This window comes from Ostrea edulis, chromosome 3 (assembly GCF_947568905.1).
Source record: "Ostrea edulis chromosome 3, xbOstEdul1.1, whole genome shotgun sequence".
Classification (NCBI taxonomy): Eukaryota; Metazoa; Mollusca; class Bivalvia; order Ostreida; family Ostreidae; genus Ostrea; species Ostrea edulis.
The window spans coordinates 62,509,548-62,531,806 of NC_079166.1; the positions used below are offsets into that span (position 1 = coordinate 62,509,548).

At 36.2% G+C, this 22,259-nt stretch overlaps 1 protein-coding gene across 1 annotated transcript in view; it reads right to left on the reverse strand.

The window, feature by feature from the left end:
- Window positions 1-1,378: 1,378 nt before the first annotated feature.
- Window positions 1,379-22,259, reverse strand: part of LOC125677420 (ankyrin-3-like) — a 38,225-nt gene continuing 17,344 nt past the window's right edge. The window contains exons 5-11 of the mRNA XM_056158453.1: window positions 22,214-22,259; window positions 22,060-22,134; window positions 15,785-15,859; window positions 10,114-10,232; window positions 7,928-8,113; window positions 4,936-5,067; window positions 1,379-4,825 (exon numbers count right to left, since the gene is read on the reverse strand). The exon at window positions 22,214-22,259 is cut by the window's right edge and continues 30 nt beyond it. Coding sequence (XP_056014428.1) covers window positions 2,166-4,825; window positions 4,936-5,067; window positions 7,928-8,113; window positions 10,114-10,232; window positions 15,785-15,859; window positions 22,060-22,134; window positions 22,214-22,259 — 3,293 coding nt within the window. The 3' untranslated portion in view covers window positions 1,379-2,165. The remainder of the gene's footprint in view (window positions 4,826-4,935; window positions 5,068-7,927; window positions 8,114-10,113; window positions 10,233-15,784; window positions 15,860-22,059; window positions 22,135-22,213) is intronic.

A 22,259-nucleotide genomic window follows, 5' to 3' on the forward strand; every position in this document is an offset into this window, starting at 1 on the left:
GATGGTGTTTTCTTTGTTTTGAACATATTTTATTGTATATACTATATACAAAAAGATTAGAAACAAGTTCTTGCAACTTACGAGTTATTCTCCTTACCCGGATGGTGTACAGATCGCACGGAACTTAAATGGTATAGGATGAACGATCGGGCTAAGTGTAGGTATTTTGATTAATCCCGAACTTAGTTGTATCCCATATTTCAATGTGCGTTTTACAATTTAAGGTGGTAAAAGGATACGCCCTCGACCTTGAGTTGATTATATAATAGTATATATTTGATAGTTGTTAAAATCATGTCAGAATTAAGACCATTCGCATCCACACTTCAAACTGACTGGAGCAAATGTTGTCTTTGTCAGATTGAAAAAAGATTAAGATTTGAAGCACCCACTGACTCGTTGCACGAGTGGCAATGATGGTGATGGATATACAATGATCGCTCGAAATATCCCTCTCTTTAAAGTAATCAATCGGATGCCAATGCAGATTATACCAGGGAGGAGGCATATAGGAAACCCTACGCAAAAACAAAGCCAAATATCACCAATCATGTAGGCTTCTGTTTAATAATAGCAAACTCGAAAAGGCTAGGAAGAGAACTCGAACTACAACAAATCATCACGATGAACACATACCATCAAAAAGGGGGCGCTTAGGTATTGAGCAACGGGCGTGTTTATTGTGTATCGCTCTTACTTGACGTCCTTATACAACAGAGAGAGAGAGAGAGAGAGAGAGAGAGAGAGAGAGCGTTTCTGTCTAATCTAAAGAGTGAGAGGAAACAATCTGCCTCAGATAAAAACGTTCATCTGATAGTTTTTGCAGAACTTCTGATTTATGTTGTGGAGTAAAAAATTGGTGCTGAAGGACCTGTAGTTTTTCGACTTGCTGAATTGGTTAGTCTCTATAATCAACGAATCAAACATTTAAAAATGTGGAAACGCAAATCATCCATTCCACTAGACTCAAAGAACAGTTGTTGGCCGAGATTCCGAAGCTTGGGGGCATAAGAAGGGACGGGATATCCTGTTAGCTTTCAAACACGACGTTGCCGTAGCACTGTCACAGGCAATGGCCTATTCAGAAGCCCTCATTGTGACTAAAGCTACCAAAATTTTAAGGATGAAAATGCTTGAGTATGAGACATCCTTTAATGGGAAATTTGAAAAAAGGTCTAGCGACAATGGGATAATGTCAAATCTTAATTTTTGCTAACAAAAAGGGAGGCCCGGACCAAATTCAAATCACTACATATACAACCATAATGGGCTTCAACACTTTCAATGCTTGTAGAAAAAGGATTACTTGCCTTACTTAATAAAAATCCATGACGCTAGATGTACAGTGAGTTATGTTTCTATAAACCAGACAATTGTATGACTGAATCATCAAACTTTATTTACAAATGCTTGGTTCCATCAAAATTACAAACAATTCGATAGCAAGGTTTAAAAATCATTTATAGTACTATAGTATTATCCAAGGGAGATTACTCTACGCACAAAAAAGTCCACGAACGATATTTCATTTTTGGTTTTAAAAAAACTTTTGAGTTGTATCGCTCCATTATACATTTCAAATTGACAAGAATATTGTGTTGATATTTAATGAAACATTTAGTTATTAGCTTAAAATGAAAAAAGTACATTTATTGAAACCATGTAATGAATGAAAGTTTCATTAACATTCAATCCATACAAGTTTATGCACATGTACTATCAAATAATCTTTACAAAGAAAGTTTGTACAGTGACTGTGTTATAAAAATGCAACATTTTTCGTCAAGCTTTTGAAATCTGGATTTTATAAGCACTCATTAAAGTAATAGTTATGCAATATATTGTGACAATAATGATGGTATGAAAATTGACAACAACAACAAAAAACCCAAAAAGAAACCAAAAACCAAAAAAAAAAAAAAAAAAAAAAACCAAAAAAAAAAAAAAAACCGGGGGAATGTCACCACGTGTAATTATAATGGAATTGTAAGAAAATCTATTCATAGTTTTACAAACTGCTGCGAAAAAATGTCAACAGTAAATTGTCAACTTCAGATTGGTTGACTAACAAAATAGGACAAGTATGAAAAATGAATGCTAAAATCCTTCATTGGATCTGAGCTTATCCCGAAATATACTTTCAATCGACACCATGTCATATAGAATTACTTCAGCATTCCTTTTCCGTCATATTTAGCTTTTAATAGATCATATATGTCTCTAAAGTTTTTCTCTTTTGCAATCTCTAGTGCTGTTTTACCCTCGAGATTCCTTTGTGTCACGTCTGCTTTTTGAAGCAAAAGTGTTTTCACGATATTTGTATTGCCACGTTCTGTTGCCAGAAGTAGAGGTGTTTTCCCGGTTTCCCATTTAACGTTGGGGTTTGCGCCAGACTGTATCAGTATTTCGCTTACCGTATCATTATCTTGCTCAATTGCATAGTAAAAGGGGGAAACTCTACTTTCATTTTCACATTCTGCAATGTTAGCGTTGCTAAGCAAGAGTAAACGTAGGATATTTTCATTGCCATTTCTAGATGCCGCTAACAGAATGCCCGATCCATCCCTTCTTTGCACATCGATATGTGCTTTTGAACGAAGCAGAACGTCGACGATAGTTTCGTGACCATTTTCTACAGCAACTAGTAAAGGACTTTCACCTTGGGATTTGCAAATGTTCACATTTGCTTTGTACCTGATCAGAAGCTTTACAATTTCTACATGTCCTTCCTTTGCTGCAAGAAACAGAGCTGTAGACCCGTCATTTTGAGGACAGTTTACGTCAATTAACTGCGCATAATTTTTCAGCAAAAGTTGAACAACCTTAACATGTCCACCTCTTGAGGCAGCAATTAAAGCCGTAGTGCCATCTCTGGATTTTTGGTTGACAACTTTCGGTTGCTTCAAAGCATCACGTGAGGAACTTTGTGTCCGAAATATCTCAATTAAATCATCAGAACCATTCTTGGATGCAAGAAAGAATGGAGATTCACCGCGACCATCAGTAAGACTAATGTCAGCATTGTTCTGAAGTAGCAACATTGTCATATCAACGTTTCTATTATCACATGCAATGTGAAGAGGGGAGGATTGATCCATACATGGCATATTGACCGCCACGTTGTTTTCCAAAAGCATTCTTGCCGCTGACAGCCTGTTATTTTTAACAGCAACAATCAGAGGACTGTTATTTTCGGTATCGCGCAAATTTACGTCTGCTTCATGCTCAATCAAGATTTGTACTATACCCGAATCTTCTTGCTCACATGCTAAATGTAATGGGAACTGAGAGTTTTGCATTTCTAACAATTTTGTTGTTTTAAGAAGTACATCGACAATTAATGGTTTTCCTTGACGAATTGCATAATTCAGAGGACATTCCGAATGCTTGTCCATAATTTTGGCTCCATACTTCGTTAAGAAAGACACCAGTTTAGGGTGGTTTTCTTCTATTGCAATCATCAATGGTGATTTTCCCTTGTTGTTACACTGGTTGACTTTTGCGGAGTTGTTCAACAACAGTTCAGAAATTTTTACTAAGCCCAATTCACAAGAAACATGTAAAGGGCTGTTGCCTTCATTGTTGCAAATATTGGGATCTGCTTCTTTCGACAACAGTAACCGTACGGTGGCACCATGGTTCCCCTGAACTGCAACATACAATGCCGTAATTCCATGATTGTCAATACTGTTTATGTCAATAGATCTTCTATTATCATATCTATTCAAGATATTTTTAAGAATGGATAGACACCCGTTCTCGGCGCCAATGAGAAAAGCTGTGCGACCATCTTTACGTGGGATATGGATTTTAGCATTTCTGTCAATCAAAATCTCCGCTACTTTGGAATGTTTTCTTTTGATTGCTTTTAAAAGAGCCGTTTCTCCCTTTTCGCAGACACTATCGATATTCGCACCAGCCAATAATAGACGAACTACAATCCTATCGTGACCACATTCAGAGGCGATGTGTAATACTTGATATTTGTCATGAAATGTTTCGTGTAAGTTTGCTCTCGATTCTAATAGTTTTTCTACAACATCTATGTTCTTATTTCCACGCTCAACTGCAGCCTTTAGGGCCGTTTCTCCATTTTTTCCGCGCAAGTTAACGTCAGCGTTTGCTGCAAGTAGCCTATCAACCACATCAACGAATCCACCTTTCGCTGCAATACACAGGGGCCATCTTTTATCCTTGGTCATAACATCGGTGTCCGCCCCAGAATCTAATAAACAGTTTACAATTTCTGTAAACCCCTTTTTGCAAGCGACATGAAGAGCTTTTGTGCTCATTTTACTTTTCAGATTGACATCTGTTTTTTGCAAAATGATTTGGAGAGTTGTCAAGTCATTCTTTCTAGCAGCTAAGCACAAAGGAGTTACTCCATCCCTGGAAAGAACATCAGCTCTAGCTTTGTATGTTAGAAGTTTAGACACGATATTCGAATGCCCCAGTTCAGTTGCAATGTGAATAGGATAATAACCGTTTTCATTGCTACACCTGTTTGGATCCGCTCCATGACAGAGTAAAACACGAGCAACTTCCTTAAAATTGTTCTTACAGGCTATATATAATGCATTCTCATTAAATTTGCAATTAACGCCAGCCCCTAAATATATTAGAAATTCAACCATCGATTCATGACCATTTTCTGCTGCAATACAGAGTGGTGTTCTACCACGTATGAGCGAGTTGACATTGTACTTTGTGATAAGTTTAAGTTGCTGACTTAATGCATTTAAATCTCCATTTGTGATAGCATCTTCTATCATTTCAGAGTTGTAATCCTCACGTTGTAATTCTGAGTGATCAGTTTTCTTGGATCCTTTTGAAAAAAAAAGAATTATTTGCAATCTCAATACTTCTTACATAATTTTGCAAGATTAATCATGATACGGCAATTAGAAAAACAATAAAAAAGGATCATTTACAAACCTGTCTGAACGGAAATGTCCCTGGTACTTATGCGCTGGTCTGTAACTTTTGTAGTCTCGTTTTCGTAAGTTTCGCTGATTACAGTATTGTCTTGTTCAGTTGTTGTGAAGTTGACGCCTTTTAGGCTAGTATCTGTGAAAGATAGCAATTAAAATTTCAGTTTACAACTTGTATTCCTCTATATGTGTATGAAGTATATTTTTCAGGTAAATATCCATAATATCAACTAAATCTTTCAGATTACATTTGTAGTTTTCATTCATCTTGCAATAATCCATACACTGATGGGATAAAATCGAACTTAACATCGTGTAGGAAAAGTAGACTTTCGTGTACATATAGGCTATTTGATTGGATATTTTATTTTAAAAGTTGTACAGTGGACAATCAAGGATACATAATTAGTTCTCAGTCTTCGCTTATTGCTTGTTTAGAATTTAGTTATATACATGTACATGTAATTTATTTTCTAACAAAAATCATACTTATTTCATGCTATCAATTATCCAGAGCTTTATAACTTCGAATTTTATTTGGTCAGAATAAGAAAACTGACTATGAGGTCACTGACTAACCAAGCGAGTAAAACTGACCAAAAACGGCTAAATATACCCTGAATTCTGTAGACCATGTCAACAGGCATAAAACAACTGTCTGTGTTAGCTCAAGTTACATAGGTTTTTTCCTCAGATGTGAAAATGATAAAATACTTTTATCACTCTTTTACGACTCTTGTTTTGGTTTTCGTTCAGTGCACAGTAGAGTATTTTTACATTACTACATAGTGTGGTGTTGAACAAGCTTAGACAGTCCAGTACAAGTATACATGTAACAAGGCATGCAGTAGGTGGGAAGATGGTGGCTTTCTAAGTCATCTACGACCAAACATTTCTTGGGTGCTGGTGCATTAAATGATATTAGCAGATAAATATCAGACGGACATAGCTAGTATGATAGATCAAGAGGCTCATGGGTCACATCACTCAACTGAATAGTTGTTCAGCTCAGTTGTGATTGTATTCTTACCATGAAACGTTTTGATCCATATTGTGGTATCAACCTAATCCCAAAGGGTCATGATATAATCATGATATAAAGTCTCAAATCATGGTATGATCTGTGAGGTCTTGCAATAAGGGATATACATACGAAATATGAAAACCCAACCGTAAGTACATACATGTATTGCCTTTGATTAACTTTTCTTAGTAGGTCAAAATTCAAGGTCAAAGTTAGAAAGTCAAATTGTTTGGCACTGAAAGAAAGATCTTATCAAAAGAAATACATACATGGAATATGAAACATATATCACTCACTTTATGAGAATGGTTAAAATTTCGATTAAAGTTTTAAAATTCATGCACTCCAGATGAAGATCCTAAGGTTAAATATCTTAGTATCAAATCAATTGTTTTGCCATAAGGAATCTATATACAAAATATGAAAGCCTTATCTTAAATAATGCAGGAGATATTGCCTGGGTTAGGTTTTCTTAGAAGTGTGTTAAAAATCCACCGTCAAGATCACAAGTTTATAAACTGGTATTAAAATCGATCTTGTCACAAGAAATGCACATATGAGCCCTATCATTCAACAAACAAAAAGTGTGAGCAAGGATCATGTTTCAGGTAGATGGGACAAAAATACCCCTTCAACTTTAGTCATGAGTGAGAAAAAATCCACACAAGTTAGGAATGTTTGCATTTTTGATATGGTTTAGTGTGGTCCTGCTAATTTAGAAAAGAATTTGTTTAAATTAATTCCCTGTATATTCCCACATAAAACTGTGATCTCCTGTTGTGGCCCCACCCTACTACTGAGGCCCCTGAATTGAACAAACTTGAATTACCTGAAGATGCTTGCATATTAATATGACTAATCACGAACCTGCTTTTCTTGAGAAGAGTTTAAAATATGTATCCCTATATATTCCCATATCAAACTGTTTCCTCTATTGTTGCCCTACCCAACCTCCAGGGGTCATGATTTGAATACATTTCAATCTGGACTACCTGAAGATGCTTGTATGATAATATGAGTATTCATATCCCTGCTGTTATTGAAATTTTCCTATATATTCCTTTGATCCCCTATTGTAATCTCACCCTACCCCTGGACACCACAATTTGAACGAACTTAAAGCTGCACTACAGGGGGATTCTTGCATATTAGTATGAATAATCATGGCCGCGTTGTTCTTGAGGAAAGGATTTTTTATTTTTTTGATCTGCATAAACCTTTGATCATCTACATGTTTTGTGGCTCCACCCTTACCTAAAGGGGGGTGGGTGGGGCTTTTGATTTGAACAAACTTGATTTTGCACTATGCCAGGAAGCTTTTATGTAAATGTGGTCATTGAGGAGATTTTTGAATTACATTTTCTTCACCTTATTTTGACCTTTTCTTCATTTCAAATATTTCCTTATTGTAGGGAGCATGACCCTTCATTTGTACAAAATTGAATCCCATTTACCCAAGAAAGATTTGCGCGAAGTTTGATTAAAATTAGCCAAGTGTGTCTAGATAAGCTGCCAGAAATATTTTACTAATTCTTTATCAAAAAAAGGTGTGGTACATGTGTTTCATTTGAAGAAACTTGTATCCTCTTTACCCAAGCATGCTTTGTGGCAAGTTTGGCTAAAATTAGCTCTGTTCATGAGAAAAAGATGAAAATGTTAGAAATGTACGGACGCGGACAAAATGTGATCAGAAAGGCTCACTAAAGCTTTCAGCTCAGGTGAGCTAAAAAAATTAAAGAAGTTACAAAACAAACCTTTAAATCTGTGAATATGTTGTGTTTGATATACTTCCCAAACTTTGTCTTACTAATGTGAGGTAGCGAATGCATAATTTCTAAGTCTTGAAAGGAAATTGCTCCAGAAAAATCAGCTAGGTATACATTGTACATTGCTGGATCGATATTCTTGGTATATTTTTGCCTAACCTTCCCCTCAAAATCACATTCGAGTATGCTTTAAATGGAGTTTATACCTGATGAATAATTTACGTAGTCGTTCGATGAATTGCTTCCATTATTTAAATTTGTAGAATTCAGCGACTCGTTCAGCGGTGTGTATAAGTTCGACGATGTGTTCTCGTTCAGCGGTGTGTACACGTCCATCTCAAAATATCCCTTGTCGTTGTCATCAATCTTGTTAGTAGACGGGATTCTGGCATCTGGCATTTAGAAAATAGAAAAATTCAGTAAAAGAACAAGAGGCCCACAGGTCTTTTTGGTCACCTGAGTACTGGTGAAAAAGTATCACTACTCCCAAGGGCTATGAAATCTAGAAAAAAAATTCCTGTTCTGAATATCTAAGCTAAATTCTAATGTTCAGCAACAGTATAAAACTTCACTGCCCTCAAAAGTGCATACACTGATGAAAGGTTTACATAATATAATAGGTGTAACATTAAAACATAAAAGATATGACTAATTTGGACTCATCCTAAAGCCAAAACCCTGGATTGTGAAAATCACCATTTTTTGTACATCCTTTTCTCCAATTCCTAAGTATGCATTTAGATTTTATACAGTATCAGCAAACTTACACATAAATGTCATATACTAAGTCTAGCTCCAGCCTGGGGTCAGAACCCCTACACCGGGGGTCATCAAATTTACAATTTTGGTAAAAGACTACCTGCTCTTTCTAATTATCCATTTAGTTTCAATTTAGTATCAATAACACTAAAGAAGATGTTACTGAAGTGTTTTTACACATAGACACTATATAGTAAGTTTGGTCCTGCCTTGGGGTCAGAATACCTACCCCAGGGGTCATGAAATTTACGATTTTGGTAGAGGCCTTTCTGCTCTACATCACTATGCATTTAGATTTTCTTAAACATGTGTGGTTCTAGAGAAGAAGATTTTTGAAAATTGGTCAATTTTGGACAGATTTTTGCCTAAGGCCCCAGGGGTGCAGGAATCCTGAAATTTACAATTTATGTCCCCCTAGTGTTCCATAAACGCTTCATACCAACTTTGTAAAGAATTGGATTGGATGATTTCAGCTTCTCCATCGTCAACTTCCCATATTTATGTACATGCAGCAATATTCCATTATCACCTGCATATGGTGTTTATATCTCTCAGCTGATTCGATACGCAAGAGCTTGTTCTGCATATGGTCAGTTTTTAAATCGAGGCAAGCTACTGACAAACAAGTTGATGGTAAAGGGGTTTCTACAGTCTCGCTTATAATCAGCATTTCGCAATTCTATGATCGCTTTAACGATCTTGTTCGTCAATACAACCTATCATTGGGTCAAATGCTGTCTGACGTGTTTCACACCGATTGTTAGACCGTTCGTGACACACTGATTTTGACTACGGCAACTCCGTTTGCCTGATCAAGATATAGGGCTCATGGCGTGTGTGACCGGTCAACAGGGGATGCTTACTCCTCCTAGGCACCTGATCCCACCTCTGTTGTGTCCAGGGTCCGTGTTTGCCCAACTATCTATTTTGTATTGCTTATGGGATGTATGAGATCATTGTTCGTTATCTTCACCTTTCATCAAGAAGAAGTTAAAAATGTCTATTGTTCACATATTTAATAACTGACTATTTTGGTCCCACCCTAATACCAAAACCCCTACCCCTGGGATCATCAAATTGGCAATTTTGAAAAAGGACTGCCTGCTCTTTTAAATTACCTATTTAGTTTCAATTTAATATCAATAGCACTAAAGGAGGTGTTATTTAAGTGTTTTACATATAAACACTATATACCAAGTTTGGCCTCATCCTGGGGTCAGATCCCTACCCCCGGGGATAATGAAATTTACAATTTTGGTAGAGGCATTCCTGCTCTACATCATTATGCATTTAATTTTTCTTACATATGCGCGATTCTAGAGAAGAAGAGTTTTGAAAATTGGTCAATTTTGGACAGTTTTTGCCCAGCCCCTAGAACCCCAGGGGTGCTGGAGTCCTGAAATTTACACTTTATGTCCTCCTTGTCCCCAAGATGCTTCATACCAAATTTGAAAAGAATTAGATTGGTAGTTATCAAGAAGAAGTTAAAAATGTTCAATTGTTAACGCACGACGACGAACGACAACCAATTGCAATAAACTCAAGTGACCTAAAACTCAGTAATTGGTTTGGTATTCTCCCTAGTTAAACTCGTTGAATACATTATATGTTCTCTATATACATATACACTCACGTGGAGTTTGATTACGATGAATTACATATTTGTACAATGCGACCACGATGAAGATCAATCCACAAAGCACAGCCAGTATGATAAGGATGATCTCTATTCCGTTGATCCTATTTTCTAGTCTATAAAAATAAAGTACAACTATTTATTTTACCTTTAGGTACATGCATGTAGTATATAATGAAATAAAAATATTTCCTTTATTTTTTCAGTAACAAAATCTTTAAAATAATCCAATTCGGTATTGTCGGCAAGCCTTGATGTGTTTGTGGAATATTCAAAAGAATATCTCTGTGACCAGGAAAAAAAACCACGTAAAATTTTCATTATCGGCCACCAGGGGGCGGGCGATTGTTACAAACTTCCGCTGGAGTTAGTCTCGTTCAACCAGACGCTTTGCTTTTCCCGTAAATATCTGAAGAGCAGAGATTTACGGGGACAGCCGAGTGTCTGGTTGAATGAGACTACTCACAAACCAAACTCTTCCAGTTAGGCTCCCAGATTTCTTAGGAACTGCACGCGATCGCGTATACTGTGTGACGTAACTGGAGAATCATATAAAAAAATGTCAAACGTAAACAGTTCAAAACAAGAACGTAAACATCAAATTCATTACGTTACACTATAATTTGAACAGAATCTCTCCCTTTTTAGTATGGTGTCTGGATAGGGCCATTTGCAAAAGCGTGGCAGTGCGTTAGTCACAACATGCCGTCACGCCAATAAGCAACTCGCCTTCACGCCAACAAGCAACACGCCGTCGCGTTACCACAACTTTACACAACACGACTTTGCGCCGACAAGCAACGTGCAATCAGGCTAACACGAAGGCGTGTTCTGTTACATGTAGCGTTACTGCGCGTAAACTGGTACCCTGTTCACCTCGCTTCTCTCAGGTGTGGCACCAATCGTAACTACTCCGCTATTTCCGTAACCGCAAATGAACCTCGTATGTGGATCGACGCCATCAGAGTTGGTTGCTACGTATACATAAACGTAACTATGACGTCACAGTCGTACGTTGCACTTTCAAACGCGAGCTTTCAAATGCATCTAAGATATTATACACATCTAAGGTATTGTACCACTATCAATTTCCACTTACATGTTTATGTATTAGAGTGAATAAGACGTTGATGATACCAAAACTGAATCTGTGGTGAAAATATAAATAACACATTATTCAGGGATTCGGTTCTGGCCTTTTAACCTCATCCACGGGCGCGCTTCCGGCGAAGAAATGCATCGATTTGATGCAATTCTTGCGCCGATCCACGTCCGAGTCTTCTTACCGGTTACGGAAAAGGACGAGCGCGTGATCCGATTGGTGTGGCACCAATCAGCGGGGAACCAGTTTATACTGCGCTTTGCTTGTCAGCGCAAAGGAGAGTTGTGTAAAGTTGTGTTAGCGTGATGGCGCGTTGCTTGTTGGCGTGTTGGCTTGTTGTGACTAACGTGCTGTCACACTTTTGCAAATAGCCCTATCAGGACACCATATTTTAGTGATCTTTTGATAATTTTATGTTTAAAATAAAATTCATATTTTCGTAATATTTTGAAGGTGCTACCGTTTGTGCGAGCGCAGCTACATGTACAGTGATGTATTTACATATTTTGTAATGTTCATGCTTTGATCAGGTTCAATTTAAACAATATCTATTTACCAAATACATAAATGAAATTAGGCAGCAAGGGAACAGCCCATTTTAGTTTCTCCCAGGGTTTTATAGCAAATCATTAAAACATATTTAGCTACATGTAAACATAAACATAATAAATGTGATTGAAATGTTTTTTATGCTATATACAATTTATTTCTGCTGCCCTCACTGTGACTTGCGTAACCTTTGACGCTCATTTGTTCTGAACTGTAAGCATCTCGACTGCCTCTACTTTCCTTATTTCTACTCTCAATCTTTCTAAGTATATAGCACTGGCAATCTCTCTGACTGCTAACTTCAAAGTGATTTAAATTTACCGAATAAAACTCTCCAGAATTTTGAACTTCAAGACCTTCCAATAAAATTGCAGGAATACTTACAGTGACCAATCAAACACTACTGACCTCTAAACTAGTACTCTGCCTATACTTGTCTTGAATGAATAAAACACTAAAGACAACTCTTATTTTGAAGAAAGATAACTCTTGTTATACTTCAGTAATAGAAACATGCAGTGCTGGTTAGTAATATGTACATGTATTTTATATAAGTAAAAAATTTGTATTATTTATTTACAAGTATTTAATTGGTATATCAATACTTAATTTTAGATTATTTTAAGTTTAAAAACACTTCAAAATAATACATTATCACATTTGTGTACACATGACAACATATTTTGATGCAATCGGATCACGCGCTCGTCCTTTTCCGTAACCGGCAACAAGACTCGGACGTGGATCGGCGCAAGAATTGCATCAAATCGACCTGGACCCACTGCCTCATAAAGTGGCGCCCCCGTAACCGCAATTCCTGGATCCACCCCTGTATATAAATATATACATATATATATATATATATATATATATATATATATATATATGTGTGTGTGTGTGTGTGGTAGAGTCATTTCTTATCTAATATGCATATAATGCATTCATATATGCATGTATGCATTGTTATTTCATTTTATTTCAATTTAACATCAATGTTATGTGTATTGAATTATATAATCCTTTAATGGATCTGCAATTCAATATTCGGTCAGTCAAGCATAACACTTAGTGAGTTCTTTGGTATAGAGTGCCTGAGGTGCCTAATTATGTCTTGGCCAAGTTGTCCATAAGTGTTTTGATTTCATTGGTGTTTTAGTTTTGTGTCTTGCGTTTTTATTGGTTTTGGGATTTGTTCCCTCCAAAAGTTCTTTGTGTCAGTTCATTCTTTGTCTGAAATTTGAAGTGACCAGTCCATAAATCAGTGTATAAGTTTTGAGTTGACATAGACCTGATAGTGCTACCCGAGACTGACTTTTCCTCTCAATCGGTAAGTTACTAATAACTAATGATAATATACTTCTAATATATATCTAAAATGGTAAATCCTATAATTCTGCATTAAGATTAATTTCCTATGCACTTCATCCTGAGTAAAAGTATATAGTGAGAGAGAATCATTTATTTTAACTATAAAGTGTAAATACATGTAGTTCAATTGTCTCACTATGATGTATCTTATTAATGGCCATATTTTTATGATAATTGCATTAGCAGCTAGTTGTAAGTTATTTGATTAACTTGCAGGTTTGAACTTTATATGGTGACATTTATTAATCACATTGGCAGTTCACCATTGTATATATTGGCCTATTCCCATAGAATGGTATGTTTGAGTATTTTGAGTTACTGACTTAAATATTTCTCATAATGGATATTTTATATTAAAGTAATAACTGTTATGTTTATATTATGATAAGCATAAGTGTACAGTAAAGATTTTATCCATAGGCAAGAGTATAAATATTGGGAGATGCATTTGTGTATTTAATGTTACATGTATAGCACTTTGTGCAAGACAAAGTTATCTCCCTTGAAGTATGTAAATATTGCTATCATTAATTGTATATCAATTAGTCTGTAAAAGTAATATTGTATTTTATGATTTCTACAAATGTTTGATTATTGTTATACAATTGTTACAGGGCTTTCTTTTCAAGCAACTTAATATATACTTTGCTGAATAAACGCCTTGTTCAGAACCTCAACAGGAGTTGGTCATCATTAATCTATTCGCAATCAACACCCTGTTAAATATATATATATATAAAGCACAGAAAATTTCACTTTATTTGGATACCCACTTCCGCCCCTACCCGGGGTTGAACTCATGATCTGCGGAACCAAATCTCCTAGCAGCACGTAACCAACGCGCTAGACCGCTCGACCATCTAGGCAAGAATTTCCTGTGCTTTATATATACAATTAATATTTTTAACGTTTAGAATGTCACGCATGTAGAATGTACCTGTGTACAATTGATTCTTGTTACGATGTTGTAGAGCTTTATTGCTGTCGAATTGTTGTGCTTTGAAATGCATGTAAATGTTAACATTATCATACTTTATTTACTAATGCAAATGGTTAAATCCAATGATAGAATGTGTTGAATTCACTACACATTATAAAAGTAGGCATATTGGTTACTTATGTAAAGATAAAAAAATATGCGATTCAGTTATCCGGACACTTCATTTATCCGTACGATTTTGCTGGGAACCCAAGTGTCCGGATTAACGAGGCTCCACTGTATATATACCCTCCATTGTCAACTTCCCATATTTATGTAGCAATATTCCATTATCACCTGCATATGGTGTTTATATATCTCAACTGATTCGATATGCAAGAGCTTGTTCTGCGTATAGTCAGTTTTTAAATCGAGGTAAGCTACTGACAAACAAGTTCATGGTACAGGGGTTTCAACAGTTTCGATTGAAGTCAGCATTTCGCAAATTCTATGGTCGTTCTAACGATCTAATTCGTCAGTACAACCTCGCATTGGGTCAAATGCTGTCTGACGTGTTTCATACCGATTGTTAAGCCGTTCTTGGCCATTGATTTTGACTGCGGATAACTCAGTTTACCTGATCAGGATATAGGGCTCACGGCGGGTGTGACCGGTCAACATGGGATGCTTACTCCTCCTAGGCACCTGATCCCACCTCTGGTGTGTCCAGGGGTCCGTGTTTGCCCAACTGTCTATTTTGTATTGCTTATAGGAGTTATGAGATTGATCACTGTTCGTTATCTTTACCTTGCATATATATATATATATATATATATATATATATATATATATACACCAGGGCTGTTCAATATGTAATTTGTATATTGTAGGATATCTCAAAAGCATTCGACTCAAACAGTGAAACATTACACCCCTTCAAAGTATTCTCCGCGGTTTGAAATGCAAAATCCATTTCTGAAATGCGTCACGGTACGCTGATTTAGGTAGACCTCTGAGACACTGACTGATGGCTGAGCCAAGGGCTTGTCGGGACTTGTAACAACAACCAGATAAGAACTTTTTAAGTTTTGGAAAAAAGAAAAAGTCGCATGGAGCTAGATCTGGAGAGTATGGTGGGTGTGGCAAGACGATATCCTTCTCTGACTTCATAAATTGCCTCACAAGCTCAGATGTAAGTGATGGAGCAAACGAACAAACCTAAATCCTGACACAGGGCGTCGTTTATGATATTTCTTGAGCTTTTTCAGTATAACATGTCGGTAATACCGACCTGTAGCACTTTTGCCCTTCGACACCGGAATTTGTACGGTGTGTGTGTGTGTGTGTGTGTGTGTGTGTGTGTGTGTGTGTGTGTGTGTTTGTGTGTGTGTGTGTGTGTGTGTGTGTGTGTGTGTTGCTTACCGTCCCCATCGAGAATTCACTCATATGGAGACGTCACCATTGCCGATAAATGGCTGCAAAAATTTGGTCTATGTTCGGCACTTACTGTCTTTGAGTAGGGAGAGATCTTTATCGTGCCACACCTCTTGTGATACGAGACCTCGGTGTTTGCGGCCTTATCCGAAGGCCACCCCATTTAGTCGCCTCTAACGACAAGCAAGGGGTACTGATGACCTATTCTAACCCGGATCCCCACGGAACTTTACTCGTATAATATCTATATTGTACAACGAACTAGTTACATGTATGTTATCTATACGATACTTTACCTTGTGATATTATCATTTGCTTTTGTTACTATCAGTTCATGAGTGTTGATTGCTGTTTTAGTGGTGGAGTCAAACCTGCAAATATACAACAAAAGACTTTATAACACTTTCGTAAGAAAAAAGCGTCAAGGGCCAATTATGCAAGCAAAGTATAAAAAAAGGAATTTATTATAGCTAATAGCGATTGGGGTAAAATATGATTTGAATAAAGTTTATTTTTGTGAAACACGAATGCCCCTGATAATGGCCAATTCCAAAGATGGCTAAGGTCACAAGTACAAATATCTTGGTACCTGTAGAAAGATCTTGTCACAAAAAATGCAATATGAAAGCTCAAATATTTACCATTTTAAAGTTATGACGAATGTCAATTTTTTTAAAAGTAAGTCAAATGCTAAGGTCAAAAAGTTTAGTACTAACAGAAAGGGCTTATCACAAGGAATACTCATGTGAAATATCAAAACTTTAGCACTTATTGTTCATAAGTTATTAGCAAGGTTAACATTTCAGACAGAATTACAGAATGACGGACAGGAAAAAAACCAATATACTTCGATCTCGGGGGCATAAAAATGCAAAATTTATCAATATACTGTTAAACAATATACTTTTGAATAATTATTATGCAACGGGAAGGCCAGAATTTAATGAAAATTAATGCAAATATTGTTTTGAACTTAATCAGTCCATATCATTATCTTCCCACCATTTTATTCCATAATCACATTGTTTTGTAAGTTTTCCCTCTAAATCTATCTGATTTCTGTAATTTTCAAGAATAATTCTATTTTCATCCCGACCCGACCATGGTACAAACTCTCTAAACCATAGTCAGTAAACACGCTTTACAACAAAACCATCACCATTTTTATCACTCAGTACAACAGTGTATCACTCTTGTCACCAATGTAGTTTATCGATACGTTTTTGCGTGTTATTTGTTTATGTAATATATGTCTCTTGATAAAGACGCGGGTTGCGTCGAAAATTCGAGTTTTAAATAACCAACAGTGTCGTGGCCTTTTCAGTGCTTATATATATATATATAGTCAACAAAATTATCATTTGAACGCGCACCATAATTCTCTAGATGGGAGAAACCCCCTTTCCCCATTTAATTCTTTTTAATGAATGAAATTCGCTGTATACTAGGGTGATTTTTAAAAACAATGATATAGATTACACTTTTTAATCAAAATGATGCTTCGATAATGATACATTGAACGGTAGGAGCGAGATTCGCTTATGACCAATTAGGCGGGATCGGGAAGATTGCAGATCAATTTAGGTACAGATCTACTTAGTTTGTAGATTTTATTTTCATTAAAAAATTCTTGTACATGTATATTGAAAAACTTACAAATTCATTCAAAACTATATCAGCAGCCTCTGATTCGGGTACTACATCGCTAACATTCTTCCATTCTCCCCTCTCGTCTGAACTATGTACAGTACTGTATATGTACTGTGTCACCATGTGTGTGGTTTGCCTGCTTTTCGGCCATTTTCTTTGTTGTGAGAATATCGGATGCATCCTGATCTATAACTGCCATTTTACTTCCAACGAATCACCTGTGTATATTTCTGGACTGCTTTAGAATAGACTAAATGCGACATCGTACAGTGCGTGTATCTTCGAGCTCGCGTTTGTTTACAATCGTAACGTGATCATAAATGTCGTAAAATGAGAAAAAAGTTTTTAAAAAATGTCATGTTTTGATTAATTTTTGTTAGTTTATTAACATTACTAACAAATAAAAACACATATTAATGTTCTACGTTGTGCATACAAATGTAGCGGTCAGCCGGGTTCGATCGCCGGTGGCCAGTTAGCTCAGTTGGTAGAGCACCTGACTAGAGATTCAGGGGGCCCGGGTTCGAATCCCGTTCTGGTCCGTTACATTTGGTGCCGTGCCCAGGATCTGGAACTGACAGGTAAAAAATCCTGCCAGGGGATTAAGATCCTGGGTTAATATCTTCAAGTGTGAAGATATTTAAGGAGTGAGGAATGTAGCGGTCAGCCGGGTTCGATCGCCGATGGCCAGATAACTCAGTTGGTAGAGCACCTGACTAGAGATTCAGGGGGCCCGGGTTCGAATCCCGGTCTGGCCCGTTGCATTTCCTCCTTCCTGTTACATTTGACTGTTGCCTATAAGGTTAAGTCCTGGTCACGGCACCAAATGTAACAGGGTCTCTACAGTCCAGTAGCTAAGTACTTCGTTACTAGCTTGAAAATACGGATCTATATTTAATTGCTGTGATAAAATTTAGAAAATTTAGAAATTAATTTCAATATTAAGGATTATCTCCCTCGTGCATAGCTCTGATCCCTAGACGAATTTGACTCCAGTCTTTGGCACTCTGGGTTTTATTACAGTTCTTACAAGTTTGTTATTTATGATTTCCAAAGTTTCGGCTTTCAAGAGCATCACTGAAAAGATATTATTTGTCGAAATGCGCATCTGGTGCATCAAAATTGGTACCGTATAAGTTTTACATTTATGCGTTTGACAAGTGCAGGGAGCAATCTCTGTCTTGTATATTAACGGTATGATATATATACAGGATTGTGGACAACCCCGGTAATTCGCTGCTGACTGTTGATATGTTTATAAATTATAGCATGTTTAGTTTGAGAATGTATTTGCTTCCAGCACTTTTCCTGTAAAGGATTTTTATTTATTTCTCGGTATATCAATAAAAATTCAGCTGGTAACCCGCATGAATCTGAACTTTTGTTCACAAATAGGACTTCTTGCTGTTTTCCAAAAATAAAATGTTACGTGATATTCAACTGACGTCACGGGAAATTACAATGAGGGGAATTTACGGTACAATGTAGCTCAGTCACAGTCAACATATGGGTAGTATCATCTCGGTGTTTAACCGTAACAAGTGTAATAGTACCTGTGAATTTGAGGTGTAATTTCACCCCACAATTATTGCACATTCTACTATGGAAGCCTTTCACCTAGTTGGGTAATAAATTATTGAAAATATAAACCACACTGGTTGCAATGTATACCCGGGTTCTTTAGTGATTCCTAAATTGTGATCAACACCGTGATTTGAAATGAAAAAACATAAAGTTTATGAATTTATTACGACAAAAATAAATACGGTACAAGAATAGTTAATAACAAATAATAATTTTTCCCATGATAATAAAACGAACCAGAGAGGAATGTAAAATTTACCCGAAATAGAAGACCATAATTACGAAAAATATGTACCGTAGTAATAAGAAAAAGCTAAGGTTATGACATTAACGAGCTTCCATATGCTGTCAAAAATACAGTTTACTACACCAGTGTGCTCCACACATCTCAAAGTAATACAGTTCAAGGCTAAATATAAATGTTGAGGTAGCCTAAACATATAACTACTAACTATGAAAAATAAGTGATATCTAATTCTACCCTGAACCAAAGTAAACCTCTCTCTGCCAGGATATCTACATTGTCAAGAAAACAAGAGGCCCACAGGCCTTATCGGTCACCTGAATACTAGAGAAAAAGTATCACTACCTCCATGGGCAATGAAATCTAGAAAACATTTCCTGTTCAGAATATCTAAGCTAAATTCTAATGTTCAGCAACAGTATAAACAGGATGTGTTCTTAAAACTTCACTGCCCTCAAAAGTGCATACACTGATAAAAGGCTTTAAATAATATGTTTGTTAACATTAAAATATCAAAAGATATGACTAATTTGGACTCATCCTAAAGTTATGAAATTCACCATTTTTTGTACATCCTTTTCTGCTATCTCTAAGTATGCATTTAGATTTTATACAGTATCAGCAAACTTACACATACATACTATATACTAAGTTTAACCCCACCACCAAGGGGTCAAAACCCTTACTCTGCAGAAAATCAAATTTACAATTTTGGTAAAAGACTACCTGCTCTATCCATTTAGCACTATATACCAAGTTTGGTCCCGCCCTGGGGTCAGAACCCCTACCCCAGGGATCATGAAATTTACAATCTATATCCCCCTTGCTCCAAATATGCTTCATACCAAATATGAAAAGAATTGGAATGATAGTTATTAAGAAGAAGTTAAAAATATCTACTTTTCACACATTTAATAACTGAAACTGACCATTTGGCCCCACCCTGTTACCAAAACCCCTACCCCTGGGATCATCAAATTTACAATTTTGATAAAGGACTATCTGCTCTTTCTAAATATCTATTTAGTGTCAATATAGTATCAACAGCACTAAAGAAGATGGTATTTAAGTGTTTTACACATATACACTAAGTTTGGCCCCACCCTGGGGTCAGAACCCCTTCCCCGGGGATCATGAAAGTTACAATTTTGGTAGAGGCCTTCTTGCTCATTTGGTTTTTCTTACACATGTGTGGTTCATGAGAAGAAATTTTTGGCAGTTTTTGCCCTGCCCCTAAGGCCCCAGGGTTGCAGGAATCCTTAAATTTACAATTTATGTTCCCCTTGTTCCAAATATGTTTAATACTAAATTTGAAAAGAATTGGAATGATAGTCATCAAGAAGAAGTTGAAAATGTCTATTGTTCATACATTTGATAACTTACCATTTTGGCCTCACCCTGATACCAAAACCCCTACCCCTGGGATCATCAAATTTACAATTATGGTAAAAGACTACCTGTTCGTTCTAAATATCTATTCACTTTTAATTTAGTATCAACAACACTAAAGAAGATGCTATTTGAGTGTTTTACACATAAACACTATATACCAAGTTTGGCCTCGCCCTGGGGCCAGAACCCCTACCCCGGGGATCTTGACATTTACAATTTTGGTAGAGACTTTCCTGCTCTACATCACCATGCATTTAGGTTTTCTTACATGTGTGTGGTTCTTGAGAAGAAGAGTTTTGAAAATTGGTCAATTGTGGACAGTTTTTGCCCCGCCCCTAGGGCCCATGGGATGCTGGAGTCCTAAAATTCACAATTTATGTCCCCCTTGTCCCACTAATGCTTCAAATCAAATTTGAAAAGAATGGGACCAGTAGTTATTAAGAAGAAGTTGAAAATGTTCAGTTGTTAACCAGGTGACCTAAATATCTAACTCCTAAAAACAAAAGATGTTTCCTAACTCTACATTGTTTTTACTAACTGCATGTTGAAAACCCCTACTCTAAACGAACCCGAAGTTCTTGTGGAACGAACCTTACAGTTCTTGGTCCAAGTAGAGAGATAGCGAATCTCTCGGATGCCGTGCTCTATATAAGACTGACAAACAATAAAATACTTCTTAAAAAAAATGATAAACGCTCAATCTGATAGGTAAGCATTCAAGCCTCTTAACCAATGAAATTGCAGAAAACAAATAACATTTGAGAAGACTGGCAAAATAGCGTGTATAATGAATTACATGGAACATTGAAAGGTAAATATTTGTAAATAATACAAAAATATTTTAAAACTCTTCGGATCAAGTTACTGTAGTAATGATAAATTTATTATATACCCCCTTCTGCATTTTAAATCCACATTTATAAGATGATAAATGTAATCCAAATCATCAAAAACAGACATACCATGAAATTATGTTTTGTGTACGTAGTTTTGTTTTGTGACGCGGTCAATATTTTCCACAAATAACGTTGCGTTGTTGCATTGTGACGTCATTGTGACGGCATCAGTTTCAGAGGATACTGATACGGAATCAGAAAACCACAGTGTGGTGATCCGGAAAACCGGATCACACGCTGTGAAATCCACAGTATCAAAGAACGATACATTGATGGGTATATAATAAAATGAATTACATGGAACATTGAAAGGTAAATATTTGTAAATAATACAAAAATATTTTAAAACTCTGTACGATTTTAAAACGACTTCAGAAGTGACTAGATGTATACTAGACGTAATATATAAACGTTAGAACTTAATATCTGACATCTTAAGACATGTAAACATCAAAATTGTCACAATTACATTAATTTAGTAAAATCAACAAAAATTCGACCCGCATTTGTAAAACGTTTAGCAATGAGATTAATAATACACAACACATGATTTTGATTGTGTAAATGTACAAATTGTATTGAAAATAGCAATTTCATGGGTTTTGATGTAAAATGGAAACATGATGGATTTAACTTTGAAAAAAGTAAAACTACTGTCGTGTTCAATTTATTTTTGTCCATTATAGCTCTAAAAATATACTCAGTATATAAACTGTATGGTAGACTTGAAAATATCGATGAAACTGAAGGATTTTTATCCAACTTGAAAGCATGTATTTTACAAATTCAGATGTATGATTTTTACCTTGTACCACTATCATTTGCTTTTGTTACTATCCTTTCATGATTGTTGTTTGCTGTTTCAGTGGTGGAATCAAACCTACAAAGAAAAATCAATTCTTATCTTCTTAATAAATACACAATTTATCATTTTTATCAAAGATGTGAAATATACAGACTGTGATGAACGCTTGGGACATTTCGGATCAGCAAGGTAACATCTGT